Genomic DNA, 23,941 nt, shown 5'->3' on the forward strand with positions numbered 1-23,941 from the left:
GGTACGCGTATCCTATATATATCTGCAAATAAAAATTATATCATTTTACAAAATAAAATAATTATTATAACTGAACTGCTAAATTAGTCATCTAATCCGCAATAATTTAATATTGGTTTTCAAACAACCCAAAACCAAACTGAAACATCCTTGGTCATTTAGAGACTGAGCCTTTGGCGATTAAATAAAACAACTGCTTGACTGTGAGGAATATGTGGAAAATATATGTTAGCGCTACTGCAATAATTATTGACCACTATGAAAATTGTGTTTAAGGGTTAAAAACGGTTTATATCAATTATCGTGAAACTATGGAATTAGGGGTAATAAAAAGATCTACAACTTTTGTTTTTACACTCCTTTCACATAGCCTCCAAATTTATATGAAAAATTCAAATAACCAAGTTTTTGGATGAATAACCAATATTTAGACGATTTAGATACCTATTACAAAAAGTTAAATAAGGTATATAATACTTATATAATGTGAATTGGCACTATTCAAATAAAATAGTGCCAAAGAATTAATATTACGTAAGTACTAACACGAATTAATTAAATATACCTACATTTACTAAATTATGTGTAGGCACTAGATAGACCATTACATTCAGCATTGAGCGTTTGCATATTGGAATCTGTACTCACTACTCTGTAGACCGTACATTTTAATTTTATGTCCCGAATCCCAACTCCCGGTGAATAATTGAGGGATGCCGCGCATGCGCGTAGCTCGCTTGTAGACTCAACCACATTCGTCCGAGTGAATAAAACACGAGTGATTAAATATGCGATAGCAGCTTATATTTTGATGATGCAAGCGGGAAGTCCAGATAGCACGGCTGTTTCTGAAGCCCCAAGCAGCGGCAGTGAAGAATCTGATTGTGAGCCGGAGGTAGAAGCCGATGCGGCGTTTACAGAAGAATGGGCGCGAGAATTATTGGGTTACTCGGGTGTGGTCGGAGCACAAGAGGTATTTGTTAATTGTTCTATTTAATCTATGATTTAAAAATGGTCCTCTTTGATTTCACAATCACAACCTACCAAATGTTTTCTGTCCTCTTGGTTTCGTATTGCACTTTTTTGACAAATTTTATTTAGGGAGGTACGTATTATAAATGCATGAAAAATTAATATTAGACTATAACGTAAAGTAAAAGGTTTTGATAATTTAAGTGTCTATTTATTTATTTATACTGTAACACCAACAACATATTATACAAATAATTATCATGGAATAAGAAGTTTATCAGTTTTAGAAAATAAGTAATTAAATCTTAATTCAAAACTGATCATATTATATTATGCTTTTATATTAACTATGACATATTTATAATGTCTGATGCTAGACGATTCCATTGCAGACATTATAAAGCTAGACGATTCCATTGATAAGGTGCTTTTCTACTGAGGGACTAGGTTCCGATTGTGATTCCATCTTGAAATACAGATGTGGTATTATTTTCACGCAGGTATGCATGAACTTATGTGTCGTTATCGAATATATTCCGAGTGGTATGTAATGATGTTAAATTAATAAATACTGGCACAGCGAACCACCGTTTAAAATTTAAGAGTGTTTTTTATGAAAAAGGAACACCAGTGATCGCGTACGAGTCACTTGTTGTAACACCAAGTGTATTGCTTGCCTTTTGAATAGATGAATGAATGAAAATTCTTGTCTTTAAGAAATGTTACAATTTTTATATACTAAGAGTAATGGTAGCACAATTACGCGACCATTTGGTAGATGTAGGAGCTTTTTTAACCGTTATTTCGACTTGGAATCACGTATGTAACCTCCTTCCACAGTTGTGTTGTAGGTATGTGAGACAAAGATCCTCAAAAAGAGCACTTGAAGTAACGCCACACAACCAGATGGTGTCGACGAAATCTAGTTGTTGGCTTGTGATGCTGTGGTGGAATTCAGGAATTAGGTCAAACATTTCGTGGGAACGCTGGCCGTGATATATAAGACTCAACAATGGGCCGGTTTGAAGTATAGACATTCCCCCTTATTCATAATAGTCTGCTAACTTAAAGCATTGCTAATTCTCACTCTGTCTTCTTCTATTGACCTAAGTGACAGGGGACCAGGTGCTCTGTCAACGGCTGGATCACTTGGCGTTGCGTAGAGACGTCGCTTCATTGTGTGTCTTCTACCGCATTTATCACGGGGAGTGTTCCGAAGAGCTGTTCAACCTGATTCCTGCCGCCGAATTCCACCTTCGCACGACACGCACAAAAAAGTGAGAATGAGAAAAAACACTCCTAAGCGGCTGTTTAAAGTTAACGGACCATTATGAATAAGGGGGTAACAATATACTATGGTATAGACAAACAAAGCGCGCCAGAGAGAAGAACGTCTCTAATGGGGATACAGCAAGATAGAAAAGGAAAGCGAATCTATTCTTACTGTAACCAATTTTGATTGACAAGTCAGCCACGCTTGGAACGTGCTCCTTTATACTTTGAATATTAACCCACTAACTAACGCACACAGTGATAAATAATCAATCAAAATTAATCACGCGTTATCAGGCTATTAGGTCGTCTTTATTCTAGTATATTCTAAGTCTGTAATAATAATAATAAACTTTTTGTTCGCGATGAACAAAAGATAAAAGATTGATATCTTCTTAAAGATGTATATTTCGTCTGTCTTAACAGAATGAGATAAAATAGTTCTAGTGTAGTTGAGGTGTCGTGTGCAAGTAGTTGAAGTAGAAGAGTGAATGAATGAATGTTGTATTTGACAGATAGATGAAGGATGAAGTATGATTGTCAGAGTAGGTAAATGGAGTAATATTAGAGTAATTGTTTGATAGGTTTAGGTGAATGACTCGATGTAATAATAAAATTAAATTAAAATGTAATAATAATCCAGTCGATGATAGGAAATCTGGCGTCGACAATAAGTACCACAACTTAAAAATATTCTTATCGTAAATGCAGTGTTGAATTGTAACTCTGATACCGATGATAATTGTTATTGGTTTAAAATAATAATACCATTTAAAATGAAGAAGCTATACATTAAAGCTAATTGAAATTACTGGGCAAATAAGACTTAACATCTTATGTCTCAAGGTGACGAGCGCAATTGTAGTGTCGCTCAGAATTTTTAGGTTTTTGAAGAATCCTGAACGGCACCGCATTGTAATGGGTAGGGCGTGTCAATTACCATCAGCCGAACGTCCTGCTCGTCTCGTCCCTTATTTTCATAAAAAATAAAAAAATAAGCTAGTTAACAACACTTTACGATAATTATTAATACTTAATACATGTAGAATATTCCTATGTTGTAAACAGTAGGTACCTATGTACTAATTAGTATTTTTTTAATTAGTTTGTTTTAATGGAAAAGGAGGACAAACGAGCGTACGGGTCACCTAGTGTAAAGTAATCAAAGCCGACCATATTCTCTTGCAACACCAGAGGAATCGCAGGAGCGTTGCCGGCCTTTAAGGTAGGTACGCGCTTTTTTTGGAGGTACCCATGTCGTATCGTCTCGGAAACACAGAACAAGGAAGGTCATTCCACAGCTTTAATGTACGTGGAAGAATGTTCCTTGAAAACCGCACTATGTAGGAACGGCACACATCCAGTTAGTGGGGGTGGTATCTCAATTTGGGGCGTGTCGTGCGAAGGTGAAATTCGCAGGAATCAGGTGAAACAGCTCATCGGAACACTAACCGTGTTAAATGCGGTAGAAGGCACACAATGAAGCGACGTACACGCAACGCCAAGTGATCTAGCCGTTCACAGAGCACTGGGTCCCCGACGATTCGAGCTGCTCTGCGTCGCAAGCGGTCGAATTGATCGAGCTGATACTGGGGTGCGCCAGACCAGAGATAATAGTATACTATACAGTATAATACTCCATATGTAGCCGGACTTGCGCTTTGTAGAGCGCTAGAATGTGGGCCGTCTCGTCGTTTTGCCGTGCTCTATTTATGACGTCCAGCTTCTTCGAAACCAATTTGGCGTTGCCTTCCAGATGACCACGGAATTAGCAATCGCTCAAAATTTCGAGACCCAGTATTCCGATACTAGGAGAGGCTTTAAAGGAAGTGTTGTCGAAGAGCGGTGATTCGACAAATAGGGTTTTTTAGTGGTAAACTTGAAACTTCTGGGGGTAAAATCGGACATGGTTCAATTTACCCCATTCCGCGACCTCGGAAAGGACTCGATAGAAGACACAACTTTCATCAGGCACTGGTCGACCATTTCCCAAGAGACGTGCATGGCTCGTCTATTCGGCATCTCCACTACTGTCATCAAAATAGCAATGCATGTTGGATGCGATCAACATATCACTGATATACGGAAGAAACAGTGTTGGAGATAGCACACAGACTTGGGGCACTTCAGCGTTTACGGGCTTCGGTTCGGTTAACCGTCGATTACCGACCTGTATTCTGCGCCCAGTGAGGAAATTGGAGGTCCCCTTGCATAAACTCTCAGGAAGTCCAAAAGATGGAAGTTTTGATAGAAGTGCCTTGCACGATCGTAGGCCTTCGCTATATCTAGGCTAACTGCCAGGCCTTCTCCCTTGCACATAACCTGTATATATATCTTTAGGCCTGTAGTTTGCCGAATCCGAACTGTCTCCTTATTGGATCGGACGCACAAAGGCTACTTCCATGAGGAGTCCAGGGACTACGCCTTTTGAGTATGAGTACCGGAATAAACGCGTTAGAACCGGAGTCAACTCAGGGGCACACGTTCTAATCTGGACCGCTCGACTTCCTTACGTCCACCGAAAACAGAGCTTGACGAACAGTTTTCTGTCTGAACTGTACTTCAGGCATAGAACTCTGAAACCGCGGGATGGTCGGCGGTGTTTTTCCGTTGTCGTCAAGAGTCAAGTTGGAGGCGAAAAGAGCGCAGAGAAGATGGGCTGTCACTTTTGCCGTATGGGCTAGGGTGTCAGCGGCGACGCAGACGGCTTGTTGAAGGTATCAAGAGCAGCTTTCGGCAACGGCCATAACTTGCGTGTTCCAGTTGGGTAACTAGAAAGCTGCGCATCGATTTACCGCTTAAAAACTGAAGGCACGATTATATTTCCTCTTTCGAACTTTGCAGTTCTGATCCTTTGAGCCCAGCGTAGAGTAGGTATTTAAAAGGTTTAAACTTAATTACCTACAACACGGTTCTTTATGCCCGTTCTAGTACCAGATACATAGCCCAGTGGTTAGTGACAACATTTATATGTGCAAACATTTATATGATGAATGTGGATGTTAGTTTCCGAGTCATGGTTTATATGTATTTAAGTATTTTAATTAATAAGGTATATTGTGTTTTGTTATCTTGTACCCATAGTACAGGCTATGCCTAGTTTGGGGCAAGATAATTTGTGTTAAAGTGTGTCAATATTATTATTATATATGTGGTTTGAAGAGATGCCATTTGCATTATGGCAGATGACCATGGAATAGGCAGGGGTAATTTATTTATCAATTAAAATTGTAAAATTAGGTCTACTTAGCATCTAATAAACCACATAGGTTAAAATTAATGCTAATTAAAAATGAAGGATACGTCAAATCTTGACTTATTACTAACATAATATGTCAAACTATCTGCTGTAGTTTATAATTTTTTTTATAACAGGAAATCATTTAATCTGTAATTAATGTTGAGAGTGGAAGGTCTTGCTTACTGGATGCCAACTCATTTACCAAGCAAGGTATCACGAAAAACGTTTTAAACGACACGTTTAACTCTTTTCACTCTTTCTCTTTCAATTTTAACAGACGTGCCCTTTGAATGAAATTACTGCCAGCTGTTGGGTTTCCAGTAGCTCTATTGAGACGCGTAATTATATCTCATGCTCTTTGCCTTTCTTCATACAATCTCCGTGATTTTGGGCTCCATACAGCAGCCCCAGCATTGTTAACAATAATGAGGTCACACTGCACACTAAAAATGAAAAGGAAGTTTTGATATCCAAATTTCTACGAAGCTATGCACTTACACAGTAAAATATGAACTCACGTGACCCACTCGTTAGAAACAGGTCACAAGTCAAACACTTCAATTATTCCGTCACAGATAACACAGCTTACTTTATACCTACATATATTGCCCATTCACGGTTATACATTTAGTATAATGTGTGGGATTCATACCACTTCGTACCTACGACCACCGAATATAGAGATAGGATCAGTGATGGATCAGTCAAGGATCAGTGACTTACCAGGAGGCTCCTTTCCGCAGGATGCCGGCTAGATTATGGGTACCACAACGGCGCCTATTTCTGCTGTGAAGCAGTAATGTGTTAACATTGTGTTTCGGTCTGAAGGGCGCCGTAGCTAGTGAAAGTACTGGGCAAATGAGACTTAACATCTTACGTCTCAATGTGACGAGCGCAATAATTGTAGTGCCGCTCAGATTTTTTGGGGTTTTCAAGAATCCTGAGAGGCACTGCATTGTAATGGGCAGGGCGTATCAATTACCATCAGCTGAACGTCCTGCTCGTCACGTCCCTTATTTTCATAAATAATATGTGACTTTCTGCGTCTGGACTGCGAATAATATGTGGCATAAATGCATAGAATGAGAATAAAAGTATTTATTCACTAATAAAAATTCACTACATTATTACTAAAATTATTTACTTAAATAATTCCAATTATTAATATAGTTTACCAAATTACCTTCACTACCTACGTAATATTATTAGACTTTATTAGTAAGGTTGTGTGGGGCTATATTTTAACCCTCCCCCAAAGAATTAAACAGGATGATGTAATCAGGATTGCAGTACGCTGCGCCTTAGGTTGTTATGTATTGCGTTACGGCTCACATTTTCTTATACTGTCTTAGGCAGATGATGTCTCTTTACATCAGTTGGATCATTCGCTTGTTATATTACATGAGAAAGAGCTTTAATTTAAAACTCCTTTTTAGGGCTCAGTATGCTAGAGGTAACCAACGGTAACTCTAATTCTGTCTTGACGTCCGTCTGTCTGTCAGCATAAACCTCAATGATTAGATGGCTATCATTTTGACAGGGTGACAATTACTATTACCGCTTTAGCAACAAACAATAAGAAGCAATATAGCAAATTTGAAAAAAAGTGCAATTTAAAAAAGCTGTTTTAAGAAAAATAGATTTTAAAAAAGCTAAACGGTTTAATATCTTTTACGCTGGTACGAAACCTTTCAACTGCAAAGCCAACTTGCTCTTTACCAATTTGTGTCTTTTGGCAGATTCGAGTGGACTCAAGGGCTGGAGTAGCCGGCGCTCTCAGCAGAGTATTAGCGGTAACAGTTCGCTACGAGAGCGCAGGAGAACCGCACGCTCTTCCCCTTGTGGTGAAACTTCCCCCACGTGATCCATTCGGCAGGCTTTGCGTTGCCGAGGCTCAATTCGACACTAGAGAAATACTCTTCTATACTGAATTGGCTCCAGCTCTGAATGAACTGGCGGAAGAAGCACTGGGCCTTCATGAAGGCCTGCCGATACCACGCTGCATTAAAGCTAGGCTACCTGGTACGTATAACTTTTTTAAAGTTCTTGTGGGGGACAAAATACTAACATTTAGATCATTGCCTTGTATTTACGGCCACTGTCCCAGAACAACATTATACCTAAATGTGTATTACGTAATTATTAAATCATCTACTCTAAAAATTAATGTAATCGACGACGACGAAATGTTAATCGACAAAAAAATTTATAGTGAGGATTTTTTAAATTTTAAGTAAACATAGCATAATTGATATTAGCCGAGTAGAAGACACTATCTACAATAAAGTTAAGATCTATAATGTATACTGTATTCGATGCAATAAATAAATTTCATTTCATTTTATTGCCAAGGACTTCAAAGATTAATTAATTAAGGTCCTGTTATTTTTTTTTTATGGGAGAGGAGGACAAATGAAGCGAACGGGTTACCTGATGCTAACTGATCACTTTTGCCACACTCTCCTGCAAAACCGAAATCATAGGAGCGTTGCCGGCCTTTAGGAAGACGTGCATTTTTGAAGATATCTATGTCATATCGTCCTGCCACACCGCATAAGGAAGGCCATTTCAAAGTTTGGCTGTCTGAAATCTTCTGTGACGTTATCTAGTCGTTATATCGTGATACAATGAACGATACAAAAGTATAGCTTTTCGTTAAATTACAATTTTAGCATTATTTTATACTACGATTACAACTTGTTGATGTGTGTCTATTTATATTAAGATGTCAAATATCGAAAATATAAGTTTTATCGTAGTATTATCAATGTTATAATTATCATATGAAATCATTATTACATTATTATCATAAGTACTTACCTAAATAACTCATAATATACCTACAAAATCTTGACACATAAATTATAGACATGACTAAATTAAAAGTTATGTGATAAGTTCCTACTAGGACAGGCTGATTTAATGTTAGCAGTAAGCTAACGGTTTCAGAATCTTTTAGAGGATTAAAGTTCTGGGTGTAGATAAAGTCTTGTATGCAACTGTTGATAATTAGGAAATTCGACACTCATGTGATACTATTATCACACTCAACTACGCCTCGTGTGCTACTTCTTCCGCACCTATAGGAAATAATCAGGGACTTTCAGTTTTTATGTATGTATTTGGATTTATTGCACATTAAAATTTTGGTAATAATCTGATAGGGTTATTAGTAAGATTTTGCCTTGAGTGTAATGTTGTGAACCTATTCCGTATAATCGACAATCCGTGAAATCTAATATAAATTTAAATGTGCATAAAAGAGATAACAATAGGTAAACAACAAAGCTAAAAGATGCCGATACATGAGTCCAGATAATCGGGATACTACGTTATCTTGTAACGTTTTAAAATGATGTTAAATGTTATGAAAATACAAAATATGTTTCAAGGATACAATGCATATTACTTACATTTATTCAAACAAAACAAATCTTATAACTATATTTACAATACTATGACTACTTAAAATTAAAACTATCATTACGTGGAAGCGTACTAAGAATACTGGCAGCATTTTCGCGTTAGATACATATTACGTTGCATGCATACTTAATTATAGTCGATTATATTATCTTATATTATATTAAATCTAAATATTTTCAGATGAAATCGGCGGAGATAGCGAGCTTGTGCTGGAAGATGTTACATCTGTTGGTTTTGAATCAGCAGATTTTACCGAAGGCCTAACTATAGATAGGGCTAGGGCAGCATTATTTGCAGCAGCACGACTGCACGCCCTTTCCTTAGCTCTTCGCGAACGAGAGGGTCCTTTAGATCAACGTTTCGACTTTCTATTTCCGTGTGAGCGAGCCGCTGCTGGATATCTCCGACTAGTTAGAAGAGGCTTACCTCAACTTGAAGCTTTTCTTAAAGGCCGAACGGATTGTAAGGGGGAAACCGATGCTGTAGCAGCTCTTAGTGCTAGGGCTCCATCTCTTCTCGGCACTCTACTTAGGCCTGCTGAACCAGCGCCGCTCGCACATGCGGACTTTTGGAGCGGCAATCTTCTATTTCGAGAAAGGGACGGGGTGAGCGAATGCATCGCGTTGGACTGGCAAATGGTATCTCTTGGTCGCCCGATGGATGACGTAGCACTGCTACTTTTATCGTCTCTGACGCCAGAAATGCGAAGAACAATCGGTGATTCATTAATTGAAGAATATGGGGATCGTTTAGAAGCGGAGTGTAAGCGATTAGGAGCTGAAACTACGGGTGCAGTGGTCAGAAGGAGTTTAAAGCAGGATTGGCCAAGAGCAGCTTTAAGAGCTTTGCTCCTTTGCGCGGGAAGTGTGGATGTAGCGCTAGGGGAACCTCGTGCTGAAGAGCGATTACTAGAAGCCGTGAGAGACTTGTACTCCCAAGGTGTCCTGGATTTAAAAGCTGAATCGGAGCAGTAAATTTCCGTTATAGTGCCAATGATAATTATATAACATATTGTTAAGTAAAACAACCGCTCAAATTTTACTTATGAGTACAACTTCTTCAACATAGATCAAACATTATTTGCTAGCTACTGCCGTCTTTTACAGTATCGGATCTTGGATGTATTATGTACCTACGCTTATTACCATTCGTTAACAATGTACGTAGAGCCTTATTATATAATACTTTGCTGATTAATTATTGTTGTTATCAGATCGTGTACAGCAATGCAATAATAATATTAGATATCTTTGTGAATGTTGTGACTGTGGAAAGCCTAAGTAAAGACTGAATTGATGTTCTGAAATAGAAGCCGTGATTAATTGTGTTACAAATTGAAAGGCTAATAGTTATAAGAAGTGGTCATGTACGAACAATTTTATGATATTATGTAACTTATGAATGAATTAAACGAATGAATTAAGATGAAATTGCATATTTATTTAGATAATAATTTTTCTGTAATACAAACGGCCAGGTCTCAGTGCAATCACCACAAGTACCAAGCTAAAATAGTTTTTATTTACAAAATCAAAACAAATTTTACAAATTAGGTATACAATGTGGCAACCCATATTTTATAGGTAATATTAGAGGTTATGTAATAGTAAAAAGTATGAGATTACTGTTCAGTACTGAAAAATTTCAAATACTTTTTCTAAGGTAATTTTTATATCGACGATATATTTACTCTCGATACATTTCCATGTCTCGGTAAGGTAAGTTTAATAGTCTTTAACAATATTGAAGCAAATGGATCAATGTTGTGGGTATGCTAACAAAAAACCATGCTGCTAATTCCTGGAAAATTTGCTAGTGTACTATTTTACCTGACGAAACCTGCGTGCGATATGTCAATGTCGAGAAGAGGCGCTTATCCATCAGCGGCCTACAACGAGATTTTACCCCAAGAGGATACCAGCTCTACCAGAGTGGGAAAGTGTCTCGTGATCGTTATAAAACAAGCACCGTATTGATCTGTGCATGAGTTTGGCGTATGGCCTGTCCAAATTGCTTCACCATAAGAATTTCTACTTTTTATTACATATCTCAGTTTGTTCGCAATTGAAGAAAGTATTTTCACGTGATAGCAACACATATTCTACGACGCAAATTGTAGCTGATATGCAATCAAAATAACATAAAAAAACCATCAAAATAAAAATTCCTAGAATTCGATTGCAGCACCAACAGTATCTGAAAGATATGCGAAAAAATGGGTTGCACTCCGGGAGTGCCGGGAGAAGTGAAAAATTGAACATTAACGTTGTGCATTTTTGAATATTTTGGAATGGAAGGGAATAATTCCGCACGAATTGCTTTATTTATCAGAACAAAAGTACTAGCATATATGTGGTTAAATACAATATTCATCAAAAATTACAATGTATATTACATAAAAAAAATAACAATTTAGAATAACTACAATTATTTTACATTGATTAGTTTATCTCTCAGAAAATTTTTTCCTTAGCTCTTCGCGAACGAGAGGGTCCTTTAGATCAACGTTTCGACTTTCTATTTCCGTGTGAGCGAGCCGCTGCTGGATATCTCCGACTAGTTAGAAGAGGCTTACCTCAACTTGAAGCTTTTCTTAAAGGCCGAACGGATTGTAAGGGGGAAACCGATGCTGTAGCAGCTCTTAGTGCTAGGGCTCCATCTCTTCTCGGCACTCTACTTAGGCCTGCTGAACCAGCGCCGCTCGCACATGCGGACTTTTGGAGCGGCAATCTTCTATTTCGAGAAAGGGACGGGGTGAGCGAATGCATCGCGTTGGACTGGCAAATGGTATCTCTTGGTCGCCCGATGGATGACGTAGCACTGCTACTTTTATCGTCTCTGACGCCAGAAATGCGAAGAACAATCGGTGATTCATTAATTGAAGAATATGGGGATCGTTTAGAAGCGGAGTGTAAGCGATTAGGAGCTGAAACTACGGGTGCAGTGGTCAGAAGGAGTTTAAAGCAGGATTGGCCAAGAGCAGCTTTAAGAGCTTTGCTCCTTTGCGCGGGAAGTGTGGATGTAGCGCTAGGGGAACCTCGTGCTGAAGAGCGATTACTAGAAGCCGTGAGAGACTTGTACTCCCAAGGTGTCCTGGATTTAAAAGCTGAATCGGAGCAGTAAATACAATATTCATCAAAAATTACAATGTATATTACATAAAAAAAATAACAATTTAGAATAACTACAATTATTTTACATTGATTAGTTTATCTCTCAGAAAAATCAACTTTTATCCATAATTCCAGAACACCAACAAACAACAAGCACTTGTATAATAATTTTAAGATATGCATTGTGTATGAATCTCTTAACTGCATATGAATATTGTAATGTATCGCGTACTCTCAATACCAATCTAAATTATTTTTTTTTTTAATTTGTTAATGTAATTTTTTTTAATTGTCTCTGTCACATTATTATTGTTATTTTCGTGATGCATCTATTGTTCATCTTCTATCTACGCTATCACCGCTACCATATTTATGTTCTCCTGGTGTCTATGTAGTAATACTTCGTGCGAATGACGTCATAATAAGTAAAGGTATACTCGCGTCATACATAAGACAATCTCTTCTTCAACTTTGATTGAAATCAAGAATATTTTTGATGCCTGGGAGGAATCGCAGAATGCACTTGCTATCTTCTGTGATTTATACTTATGGCTTTTGATTGATTCAACATTCAACGCTGGTCAGGAAGCTATATAACTATGGCATAAAAGGAACTGCGCTCGATCTTCTGATTTCATATCTAAACAATAGAATTCAGAAAGTCGAAGGTAGGTGAATGGCAGGAGATCTCCTGAGACTCCTTTCAGTATGGGGGGGGGGGGGGGGGACCACAAGGGTCTATTCTCGGACCGTCCCTCCCTTATATATATATTAAAATGATCGTTCTATTCTTAGAGAATAAAAATAAAGTAGTATTTGCGACGACACTTCACTGATTTTCACAGTGAAAAGAAACCAAACTATGTAGGACGAAGAGAACGATATTCTATCTGACATCGTATACTAGTTTAGCGCTAATAACCTATTGTTAAATAGCAAGAAAACGAAATATATAAAATTTACCGTACCAAATGTCAAAAATGTTGATGTAAGTGTTTTGTGAAACGGAGAGATGATAAAACCAGTGGAATCTGCTATATTTCTTACTCGGCTTTTCTCTTCGGCATTACTCTGGATTCCAAATTACAATGGGGCCCTCATATTGAAGGATTGGTGAACAGACTTAGTTCTGCAGCATACGCGGTTAAAAAGAATAGACAATTAACTGACATAGATACGGCGCGACTAGTATACTTTAGTTATTTCCATAGTATTATGTCCTATGGTATATTGCTGTGGGGCAACGTTGCAGATATTAATACAATATTTGTGCTACAGAAAAGGGCTATTCCCGCTATTCATAACCTAGGTCCTAAAGATTCATTGAGAGCAAAATTCAAAGAAATTAAAATCTTGAATGTTGCTTCTCAATATATTCTTGACAACGTAATGTATATTCATAGGCACATAAGTGAATTTGTTAGAAACTGTTATCACCATAATGTTAATACCAGGAATACACATAAGCTTATAATGCCTACTACTCGGCAAAGTCGAGTTAGTAAGTCTTTTGTGGTCCGATATATATGCTTTTACAGCCAGGTCTCAGAAAATGTTCAAAACAAAAGTATTACGTTATTCAAAACAATAGTGAAAAACGTTTGTGTGGTAAAGGTTACTATACCATAAATGACTTTCTTAATGATACCACAGATTGGGAATGGAGCGACCGCAGGCTATTAAATAATAAGTTTAATTGTACAATATTACTTTGTAAATATATTTTTTTGATGAAAAAAATGCCCGCTGAGTTTGTTGCGCCCAGTCTTCTCAGGCCTGAAGCATTCATTTTGGAATGGGTGGTAGTTTTTTGACATTCAATAGGTGATGTCACATCCTATTTTATAATAATAATATTTGAATTTGAATCGCCTGGTACCAATTTTTATTTATCTAGACGCATTCTCGGTCTGCTATATGTACATGCATATATGTACACACTATAGCTGTGTTTCGTAACGATGACCCGAGTCCAGAGATTTTATCTCATCTAAAAAAAATGCGTACCTCTCTAAAAGAAGTTTTCACTTCAAAAATGTAACTTCGCAACACTACCTACTGCGATAGGTGGCATACCATTGTGAAACTAAACCATACGTAATTAACAAGAATACTTAAGTAAATTAATTAATCAAAATCGTCTTCTATCGGATTAATTCTTAACCTCGTCAAGCCGTTTAACACGAGTGACAGTAAAAAAAAACACCCACGTACATAAAGTTTTTATACCCACGCTATTCGAAAATTCTCAATGTATAGTCAATTAGATTCTATGGAGAAATAAATTTCATTTAAATTTTTAAAATAGTGAATAATGTCATAGTGGACCAACCCATGGAAATGAGAAAGTAGATGCACTGGCAAATGATGCAGCTAAGTGTAGAGATATTTTTCCCTACAAAAACTTTAGCACTGATTTAGTTGCTTTATCTTCTAAATATTTACACAATGCTTGGTTGGATTTTGGTCTACCACTAATACTAGCATTGGAAAGGTTTACTAAGTTTAAAGCCTACCTTGTTCGAACCGTTGCTTTATGATGCGCATACTGTGCAGTGCCAAAAATTAAAAAAAAAATCAATCACAATCTGTCAAGTGTCAGATATTATTATGAAATCAGAGTAGACAGATAAACTTCATTGTGTCATAGATCATAATAATTTTATGTGATATATTTTTTTCTCTCAAACATCAAAATATACTAAAAAAGTGCAGACTGCAGGAGAATGTTTAGTATGTAAAAAGTGCCAGAGAAAACATAGTTATGGCGCAATTAAACCAAGTCAATTTGGATATGGGCGAAGATACGCCACAAGAAAGTGCACCCCGTTTGGGTCCTCTCAACAGAATGGATTCTGTTTCAAGACCGTTGAGAAATAACGTAGGGCTTGGAGATCGTCTGAACAGCATGTTCAGAGAAATTCGACCTCTAGTTGAAAATGCTCGAATGGTAAACATTGAAATATTGATTACAGATACTGATGTAATTAATATCTTTTATTTACTAATTTATTATTTTAATGTGTTTTTTTCTTTTTTCGCTTCTTCTTCTGGACATATGACATATTATTTTCATTTGTATACTTAAAACTAACAGCATGAACTTTGGATAATACATAATGGTCTTGTGAGTTGTGACATTTTCATGTAAACACATAATTCTAATTTTTTTTTACCAATACCAATGTTTCATTTATGACACAATAATCCCTTAAAACTTATTTATATTAAGTTTGTGAAAATATCTTCATTAGGTTTATGAAGTTTTACATAATATAAACACTTAAATTACATTTATAATTATTAACTACCTACTTTAAATGTTTATTTGTATATATTTTCACAATGATAAAATAATAAGTTCCTGTTTTCATCTTGACTCACCTTGTACACCTTGGATTTTTCTGATGCTTTATTAATTATAATTTATATCATCATACATCATCACATCATTGAAAATATGTCATAAGTAGTATAATTATTAATTAGTTTGTATACATATTATAATATGTGCTTCTAAGCTAACTATTATGTATTTATTATAGGGTAACAATGCAAGACTGTCTCTGCCAATGTGGCTGCCTCGTCCTCCTCCAAACACACACCACACTGGGGAGATCCTTCAAAGGCCACAAAGTTCCATTGCCCATGTTAACTTAGGCCCCAATGCTCAAACATATGTTGTGACTGAAAGAGGAACACCACCAGCATTAACAAGTCAAGGAGTGAGCTCAAGTGTCTCCCATGACTCAAATATTTCAGAGCACACTTCTCATGTGGAAATTAATGAATCTGTTAATCCCTCCAATAACAATAACAACATTAATGATAACACCGACAATGACAATCAGAGTGATGATGGTGCACAACAGGTAGGTCACAAGTCTTATAAATAATATGAAAGCAGTCAACTGTCTTTTTATTATTCAATTAATTGAAAAGTAATTATTATATAAAGGTGCAGGGAATAAAAGCTTGTCGAATCAACAAATAAAACACATTTACTTTCCTTTTCTTATTTATTCTCTTCCAAAAGGGAAGTTAATTATAATTATTAATAAAAAATGATTTTTGTAATCTCTGCACATAAATGTATCACACACTTCGTATTTAACTGATATTATTACAGTTTTAACTTGAATTTACAATTATTTTGTTTTTACAATTGTTATGTTCTTGCATATGGCATTCCATGCAACAAGGCCTTTTTATGAAAGTGTATATTAGACCATACTGTTCAATAGAAAGAGATGTTAGGATTGAGATTATTACTTTGGAACTTTGTTAGAATCCTTGTCGAATATAGATTTATTAATAAAAATGAATTATATAATTATTTTGTGAAAATGGATACAATAACGCAAGGCTGCTCTACAACTTATCAATTGCAATATTTATATATTGTTTTTTTATTTTGTTATTAATATTTGGGAGACTTACAGCTAGCTTACAATTATAAGTTATGAAATAATTAAGACTAAAGAAGGCTACTTAAAAGTTTCCACATTTAAGGCCGGCAACGCTCCTGTGATTCCTCCGGTGTTGCAAGAGATTGTGGGCGGCGGTGATCACTTAACAACAGGTGACCCGTACGCTCGTTTGTCCTCCTATTCCATAAAAAAAAAAACCTATTGATATTATTTAATTTTAAGCTTTAAAACTATATTAATACAATTATTTGAATTGGTAGAACTTATTAGTCAAAGTTATTTTTAATGTAGTACTAGATATAGAAAATAAATCTAGATCTACGTCATTGGACAAGTCGTTATAACTTCTGCAGAATTTAGTAATAATAAAAGAAGTAGTGGTAGCTGAAGGCATACTTTCCACATTGTATAGGCATGTTTTCTTGATTGGACTTTTGTAACTTGCAATAACTGCCTGCTATTGCTGGTTAATGTAAAAATAAATTAACTCTCATTCTACGGTTAAGTGGCCCCCTTAGCATGCCTAGTGTAGATGTGAAACACATGTTGAACCTGTTTCAGCAGGGTTTCACATTAACAACTAACCAGGTCTTTCAGTTGATAGTTCAGCAAAAACGAATTCTTTGGTGGGGGACTCATTTAACCACTTTGTATACTGTGTGGGACGGCAGGCGGCAAGTAGACTTATAAAACACGGCGATTTAACACAAAAGATATTAATGCTTAGCATTTCAAGGAAAAATAAATATATCAATTTATATTACATTGTCATTGTCAATTATATTATTTACAAACATTTCAGGTGGTTGACGTTAGTTCAACATTGAATTTCCTGATTCGCTACTTACCATTCTATTTCCTGCTGTTTCTAAAATACTTGTACGACAGCAGGGAGGCCATTGCCACATTCTTATTGCTGTTCTGTACGTTTACACATAGTGATATGCTAGTTAGAAGGTAATTTATACAATAAACATTTATTATTCTAAATATAAAATTTCGTTCTGAATGGCTTTTGACATATTTATGATTATTAAAAACTTACTATTTTGATGTAAGCTTCCTATTATAAATCTATTCTAGAAAGAAACTAGTTTCTTTGTGGTCTACAGAAAATATATTGTGTTTTCACAGGGAAAATGGTAAACATGTGAACCGGAGCTTCCTGGCATTGTTGTGTGAGCTGGTATTCTCATTGGGCAGTGTCATCATTGTGCATTTCCTGTTTGGACATGACAGGCTGTTGCCAAATGTGGTGATGTTCCCTGGGTACACAGAACCTATCAAGGTGTGGGAGCTGCTGTGGCTTGTAATGAACACTGACCTCATTGTCAAGATATTCACTGTGGACGTCAAGATTCTTATAACCATGGTACCTTCTTGCATGCTGCCTTATCAGAAACGGGTGAGTTATTAAATCCATCTAAAATATAAGAAGGTGTCCATCAATTACGTAAGGTGTTCTAGGGGGGAAATCTCACTTAGGGGGAGGGGTAATTGACGATTCAATAGTTGAATAAAATATTTGGTTCATTTAAAAAGCGCTATTAATATTAATAAATGTAATTGAATTTAGAGTTTTTTTTGGCGGGTATGGTGACCCTTTTTTTTATATGTGGTATGTGGTTTTCTTTATGCTAATATAAAAAGGCAAAAAAGGAATTAATTTCTCAAAAATGTTTACTTTAGAATTCTCTTTGATGTCATTCCTAACACTACCACCACTTTGGAATCAAATGGCCGTCTGTGAGAGAAGAAACTCTCCACACATTCCTTTTAGACCTTTTTTTTTTAAATAAAATATACAATATTGTACTGTCATTCTTATTGCTATAAAATAATCATAATCTAGTCCCAGGCTATCTGATCAGTAAGGTATTCAGATGTGGAGTAGTAGGATTTACTACAAAGCTATTTTTTTATAAAACATTTAAATTTATTTATAGATAATGTCTGAACAGTGGCTGGGACTTTATTATAAAAGTGTATATATTTACCGTTAAAGCTGTTATTATAATAATGAAAATCACTATTTAGTGCAAAAAGGTGACAATTTTTGTGAACATATATTAAATTTTCAGTCATAATATTATAATATTGAGTTGAGTCGTTACATTCTTGGTTCATCAGGGTAAGGTGTACCTGTTTACGGAAGCTGTGTCACAGCTATACCGATCGCTCATCACCATCCAGCCGTGGGTGTACTTCCTGCTGGCGTCCTACTCCGGCTCGGAGCGGCTGGTGGGCGTGTCCCTCACCTGCATCTACGTCTTCGCCAAGGTTCTGGAGGTGCTGGTGCGTCTGCGGCTGTTCAAGAATGCCGCCTGGACGCTTGTTCAGAGTGTGGTGAGTGTATTTTCCAACGATATATTGAGACACAGACCCATTACTAATATATTTTGATAGGAAGTGGGATACTGCTTTGCCCTAGTTCTACTTACAAACAGTAGTAGTGAAGTCAGGTTACTGGGCCTATGTGTCAGTCAATCATGTTAAAAATTAAAGAATTCTAATGGAATCTATTTTGAGAAAATAAATTTATGCCTTTTTACAACAAGTCGATTTTTTTACGACAGTAAGGGATGAGACGAGCAGGGCATTCAGCTGATGGCAATACGCCCTGCCCATTACAATGCTACACCACCTGTCTGTATTATACTAAAAAATGTATAGCAGAAAATTATACTAAAATTAATTACAGGTAAATTGCGGCAAATTTTTATAGGCCTACTCCCTCAACATTGAAGGATTGGCGAACAGACTTGGTTCTGCAGCATACGCCGTTAAAAAGATTAGACAATTAACTGACATAGATACGGCGCGACTAGTATACTTTAGTTATTTCCTTAGTATTATGTCCTATGGTATATTGCTATGGGCCAACGGTGCCGATATTAATACAATATTTGTGCTGTAGAAGAGGGCTATTCGCGCTATTTATAACCTAGGTCCTAGAGAATCATTGAGAGCAAAATTCAAAGAAATTAACATCTTGACTGTTGCTTCTCAATATATTCTTGATAATGTAATGTACGTTCATAGGCACAAAAGTGAATTTGCCAGAAACTGTCATAACCATAATGTTAACACCAGGAACAGACATAAACTGATGATGCCTACTACTCGGCTAAGTCGAGTTAGTAAGTCTTTTGTGGGGCGATGTATATGCTTTTACAACAAGATCGCAGAAAATGTTCAAAACAAAAGTATTACGTTATTCAAAACAATAGTGAAAAATGTTTGTGTGGTAAAAGTTGCTATACCATAAATGACTTTCTTAATGATACCACAGATTGGGAATGGAGTGACCGCCCTCAGGCTATTAAATAATAAGTTTAATTGTACAATATTACTTTGTAAACATAATTATTCGATGAAAAAAAAAAGCCCGCTGAGTTTGTTGCACCCATTCTTCTCAGGTCTGAGGCATTCATTTTGGAATGGGTGGTTGTTTTTCGACTTTCAATAAGTGATGTCACATCCTATTTTGAATAAAAATATTTGAATTTGAATTCATTTTAAAAAACAGATAACTGTATAATCAAGCAAGGATCGTACATTAATCGCAATGTCAGTCACTCTGTGTTGTAAATCACATGCCACGAACAGCTTGTCACTAATTATCATGAATTATATTATATGAAACGTATTTCTAGTCCCTAAATATCTATTTATGGTTTAGAAATATTTGTTAAGGACTGTATTTCTCACGATGTGCAACAGTCGTGATTGTACTTCGAGCAGCGTTGTGACAAACTCATTGTTGCCCAGAACCTTGGCACGAAGCCGACTGGCGAGCAGATGGTGTCGGCGGGCGAGTCGTGCCCCATCTGCCACGACGAGTACACGACGCCTGTGCGGCTCGACTGCTCGCACATCTTCTGCGAGCTGTGCATCGCGGCCTGGTTGGACCGCGAGCACACGTGCCCGCTGTGTCGCGCCAGGGTCGCGGATGAGCCCACCTGGCGCGATGGCTCCACCACCTACGAGATGCAGCTCTACTGAACCATCGACCCTGACAAGAGAGCCAACGACAAAATATACTTGATGTAAAGTAGGCTATTATCTCTCCCATAACTGTGAACTGACTTAAGGCTGAAATCTTTAGAGCGAACATAGACTCTGCTCAGACTTTACTTAGGTAAGACTTAGTTAAGTGTGATAAAACGCGAACTGGACTTTTGCATTGGAGTGTCGTAGCTTAAGCTCAGCATAATTTCAGCTGTTAAATGACTATAAAAACGAAAACAAAGATTATGCTAAGCACTCAGCTAAGTTTTACTTAAGTAAAGTCTGAGCAAAGTCTCAAGTACGCTCTATAGATTAGCCTTAGGCTCTGCTCAGACTTACCTAGCGAGTTGAGTCGAAGTTCGTATTTATAAACATCGCTTTGAGTGCGTCATCACAACAGCAGCTGTTGTTCTACATTTAAGAAATCCGGTACTATCTGCTGTCACGCATCTAAAATGCGTTCCGATTCTCCTATCAAATAAGTCCGCATTTCGCATGAATCATTCATCGGTTATTACTTATTTCAACAAAACTAATAATCAGATAAGTTTTGGATACTGTTATAATTTCGTATACTTTTTATTGTAAAAGTTTGTTTAATAAAAATAATGTAGCACTCGCTTGACCATTCTATTGGGATGTCTCAGCATAATCTCAGCTGTCAAATGACTTTATATACCAAATCAAAGATTGCGCTCAGCTAAAACTCAGCTGAGTTTTTCGTAAGTAAAGTCTGAGCAAAGTCTAGGTACGTTTTATAAATCTCAGCCCAAGTCTTAAAACATACGTCCTGAGGGGAGATCATTGCCACATCCCCGATCACGTTCGGATATAGCTGACACTTCGTTTGGCATATATCATGACCTTGACAACCGCCCCATAGCTACCAAACGGTAGCACAACAGTATATGACGACCCACATAGCCCAATGGTTAGTCGAATCCTGGTAGACAATGCAAACGTTGAGTCATAAATGTTTATATGTATTAATGTATGTTTAAGTAAGTATATTGTATTAAATATATAGTTGTCTTGTACCCATAGTACAGGCTATGCCTAGTTTGTTTCAAGATAATTTGTGTAGTGCGTCAATATTATTGGCGGAAACGGATGTAGCGACAATACTACCGCAGAAAATACTGTTACTTCTACTGCTTCTGCGTCCTGCTTACAATTAGTGAGCAGAACAGATTTGGACCAATGATAAACAAAAGTTTTGACAAATACATGCAGCTATGACACACTGATCTTTAGCAGATTCTGTGATTCAGTCTGTTATAAAAGAAGACATTCCGTAGTAAACACTTTATGATATCATCATCTTCACATCCTATATATGTGTTGTTTATGTGTGTGTTTCTTTTAATAAGCGAAATCATGTTTTTAAATACCTATTTTTGTTTTCTTACATGTTTCATATCTTATATATTTACTTATGTTCAAGTAATCTATTTTGCAATCTCTCTGTGTGTGTGTGTGTATGTTCCCAATGCAGACATTTGTGCCAATCACATAAGTCTCTGCTAAATGTAAATAATTCATATTGTATACCAAACTACACAGTATTTGGATCTCAAAGTGACTTATATACTTCTGTGATTTCATTGAAGTATTAATTATATATCAATTTCATGCCTCTTGATTAATTACTGCTACACACGTTACGATTAGACGGTACAGTTAAATCTGCAGCACTAAATCGACATGTGTGTATGAGAAAAACTGACAGTTTGTCCGATTAATACTGTACATTTGAACGAAGCAGTATAAAATTTTGGATAATAAATCGGAATCGAAAGAAACTGTCAATAATCGTAACGTATGTGCTAGCCATAACAATAGAGGTCGAGCTGTTTTTGATAATAATTATTATTAAGAATTTCATTTGATTGACCTTTTTTGTTGCCCTTTTAATACTTTTAACTTACTTTAAAAATAGGAGGAAGTTTTCAATTCGACAGTATATTTTTTATATACCTCTCCGCCGTTTATGGACCGATTTGAAACATTTTTTTTTTGTGAAAAGGTTCACTCCCAAATTGCTTTCATTGTAATTAAAATCTTCTCTGATGAATGTCAAAAATTTTCTTTTTTTCTTTCATTTTATAGGTCTATCATGTCACTAACATCAAATGTTGTTGATAAAAAATATTTTTCATCGTTTTTGTATGTGTAAGTATGTATGAAATCGTTTTTTTTTTTGGTAATTTTTTTTTAAGTGTTTATACTCAAGAATCTTATACTATTCATTATTCTTTTATTAATTTAGCTTTGAGAACAAGATGTCTCTTTCACTCTCGGCTAATCAAAGAGACGATAGCTTTAAAAAAAATTAAATCGTTACAGTGTGCAATATTTTTCAAATAAGATACACCCATTTAAACAATTTCTAAGTATCTAACAAACTACTTTATCAGGATTCTAATTTGTCATTCTTCTATAGTATAAGGATCTGTACTCTGTGTATATAATGTAAATATTATAACAGATTGTATAGAAAAATCTACGTAATAAAAAATATTAGTTTGTAAAAAATGCGAATATAAAGACATAGTTATAGATATGTGCTTCGACAGATTCGATATTCATTATAACCAGATGTTGGTTTGTCTATTAAATATAGTGTAGATTCAGAAATAAAAAATATTAATAAGCGCTCTAAAGGCAAATAATCAAATCTGCTTTGTCTATGAAACTTTAAGTATCCACCTATTTACTTGCAGAGCTATACCGCCCCTCTTAATTCATTATAAAAAGTATTGTTAAATGTTTATGCAAATAGTAATTAATAATAAAATCTAGTAAATAGATATATATTGTTCGATCATTTGCCAAACATAAACAAGTATAATGTATGTTTACAATCCTTTATTTATTACGCATTTTCTGTAGATGTGGTTTTTTTTTTCTTAGCATTCTAAAGAACCTACTACTATAATATTACGAAAGTACAAACAGAGTTTATTAATTATCTACATAAACAATAATATTTGCATTTTTTTTGTTAAATGAAAGATATTGAGGTATTTTGGTTCTCAGTTCGCAGCGGAGATCTGCTTACATCTACAGAAATGTGTAGTTGATGTTGTTTCAATAATATTTTAAGTAAACAGTGTTATTATAAGCAAGATGTGATGAATAAAGAAAATGTTTTGTTAAACATGAGATTTTTTTATTGTATAACCATATAAGATACCCTGTCCTTGAATTTAATTAAATTTAATACCATAAAGTTGTTAACAAGCAGTCTAAATAAAAATAAAACAGGCTTCCCATGTTACAATTACTGCTACAGAAATCTGTATGCACGTTGTGGTTACATGTTTACCCATTATTTCTGGGACTCCTGTATATAAGGCCCCGGACCGGCCACACATAAAGCAATGCTTTTTGGCCTAAAGCATCCCAGAATAAGCTCGAACTATTTGCTCGTTCAACGACGAGCTGTTGGTCGAATATCGGAATTCTAGTTCTAT

The 23,941-nt window shown here is 36.0% G+C and overlaps 3 protein-coding genes across 4 annotated transcripts; all 3 read left to right on the forward strand.

Annotated features, from left to right (window-relative positions):
* Nucleotides 1-721: 721 nt before the first annotated feature.
* LOC126976071 (uncharacterized) lies at nt 722-10,341 on the forward strand. Its single transcript, XM_050824236.1, has 3 exons — nt 722-973; nt 7,225-7,507; nt 9,092-10,341. Exons 1-3 carry the CDS (start codon nt 812-814, stop codon nt 9,883-9,885), a joined length of 1,239 nt encoding a protein of 412 aa, XP_050680193.1. The 5' UTR covers nt 722-811; the 3' UTR covers nt 9,886-10,341.
* LOC126976054 (uncharacterized) lies at nt 10,038-12,034 on the forward strand. The gene is made up of 2 exons (XM_050824197.1): nt 10,038-10,070; nt 11,369-12,034. Exons 1-2 carry the CDS (start codon nt 10,038-10,040, stop codon nt 12,032-12,034), a joined length of 699 nt encoding a protein of 232 aa, XP_050680154.1.
* Nucleotides 12,035-14,660: 2,626 nt separating this feature from the next.
* On the forward strand, nt 14,661-23,625 carry LOC126976070 (RING finger and transmembrane domain-containing protein 2). 2 transcript variants are annotated; one of them, XM_050824234.1, is made up of 6 exons: nt 14,661-15,007; nt 15,570-15,896; nt 17,257-17,411; nt 17,589-17,859; nt 18,585-18,800; nt 20,226-23,625. In XM_050824234.1, exons 1-6 carry the CDS (start codon nt 14,789-14,791, stop codon nt 20,457-20,459), a joined length of 1,422 nt encoding a protein of 473 aa, XP_050680191.1. In that variant the 5' UTR covers nt 14,661-14,788; the 3' UTR covers nt 20,460-23,625. The 2 variants fall into 2 exon arrangements, with proteins under 2 accessions (XP_050680191.1, XP_050680192.1); XM_050824235.1 differs by having other exon boundaries at nt 14,661-14,974.
* Nucleotides 23,626-23,941: the final 316 nt, after the last annotated feature.

Source organism: Leptidea sinapis, chromosome 39 (genome assembly GCF_905404315.1).
Source record: "Leptidea sinapis chromosome 39, ilLepSina1.1, whole genome shotgun sequence".
Lineage (NCBI taxonomy): Eukaryota > Metazoa > Arthropoda > Insecta > Lepidoptera > Pieridae > Leptidea > Leptidea sinapis.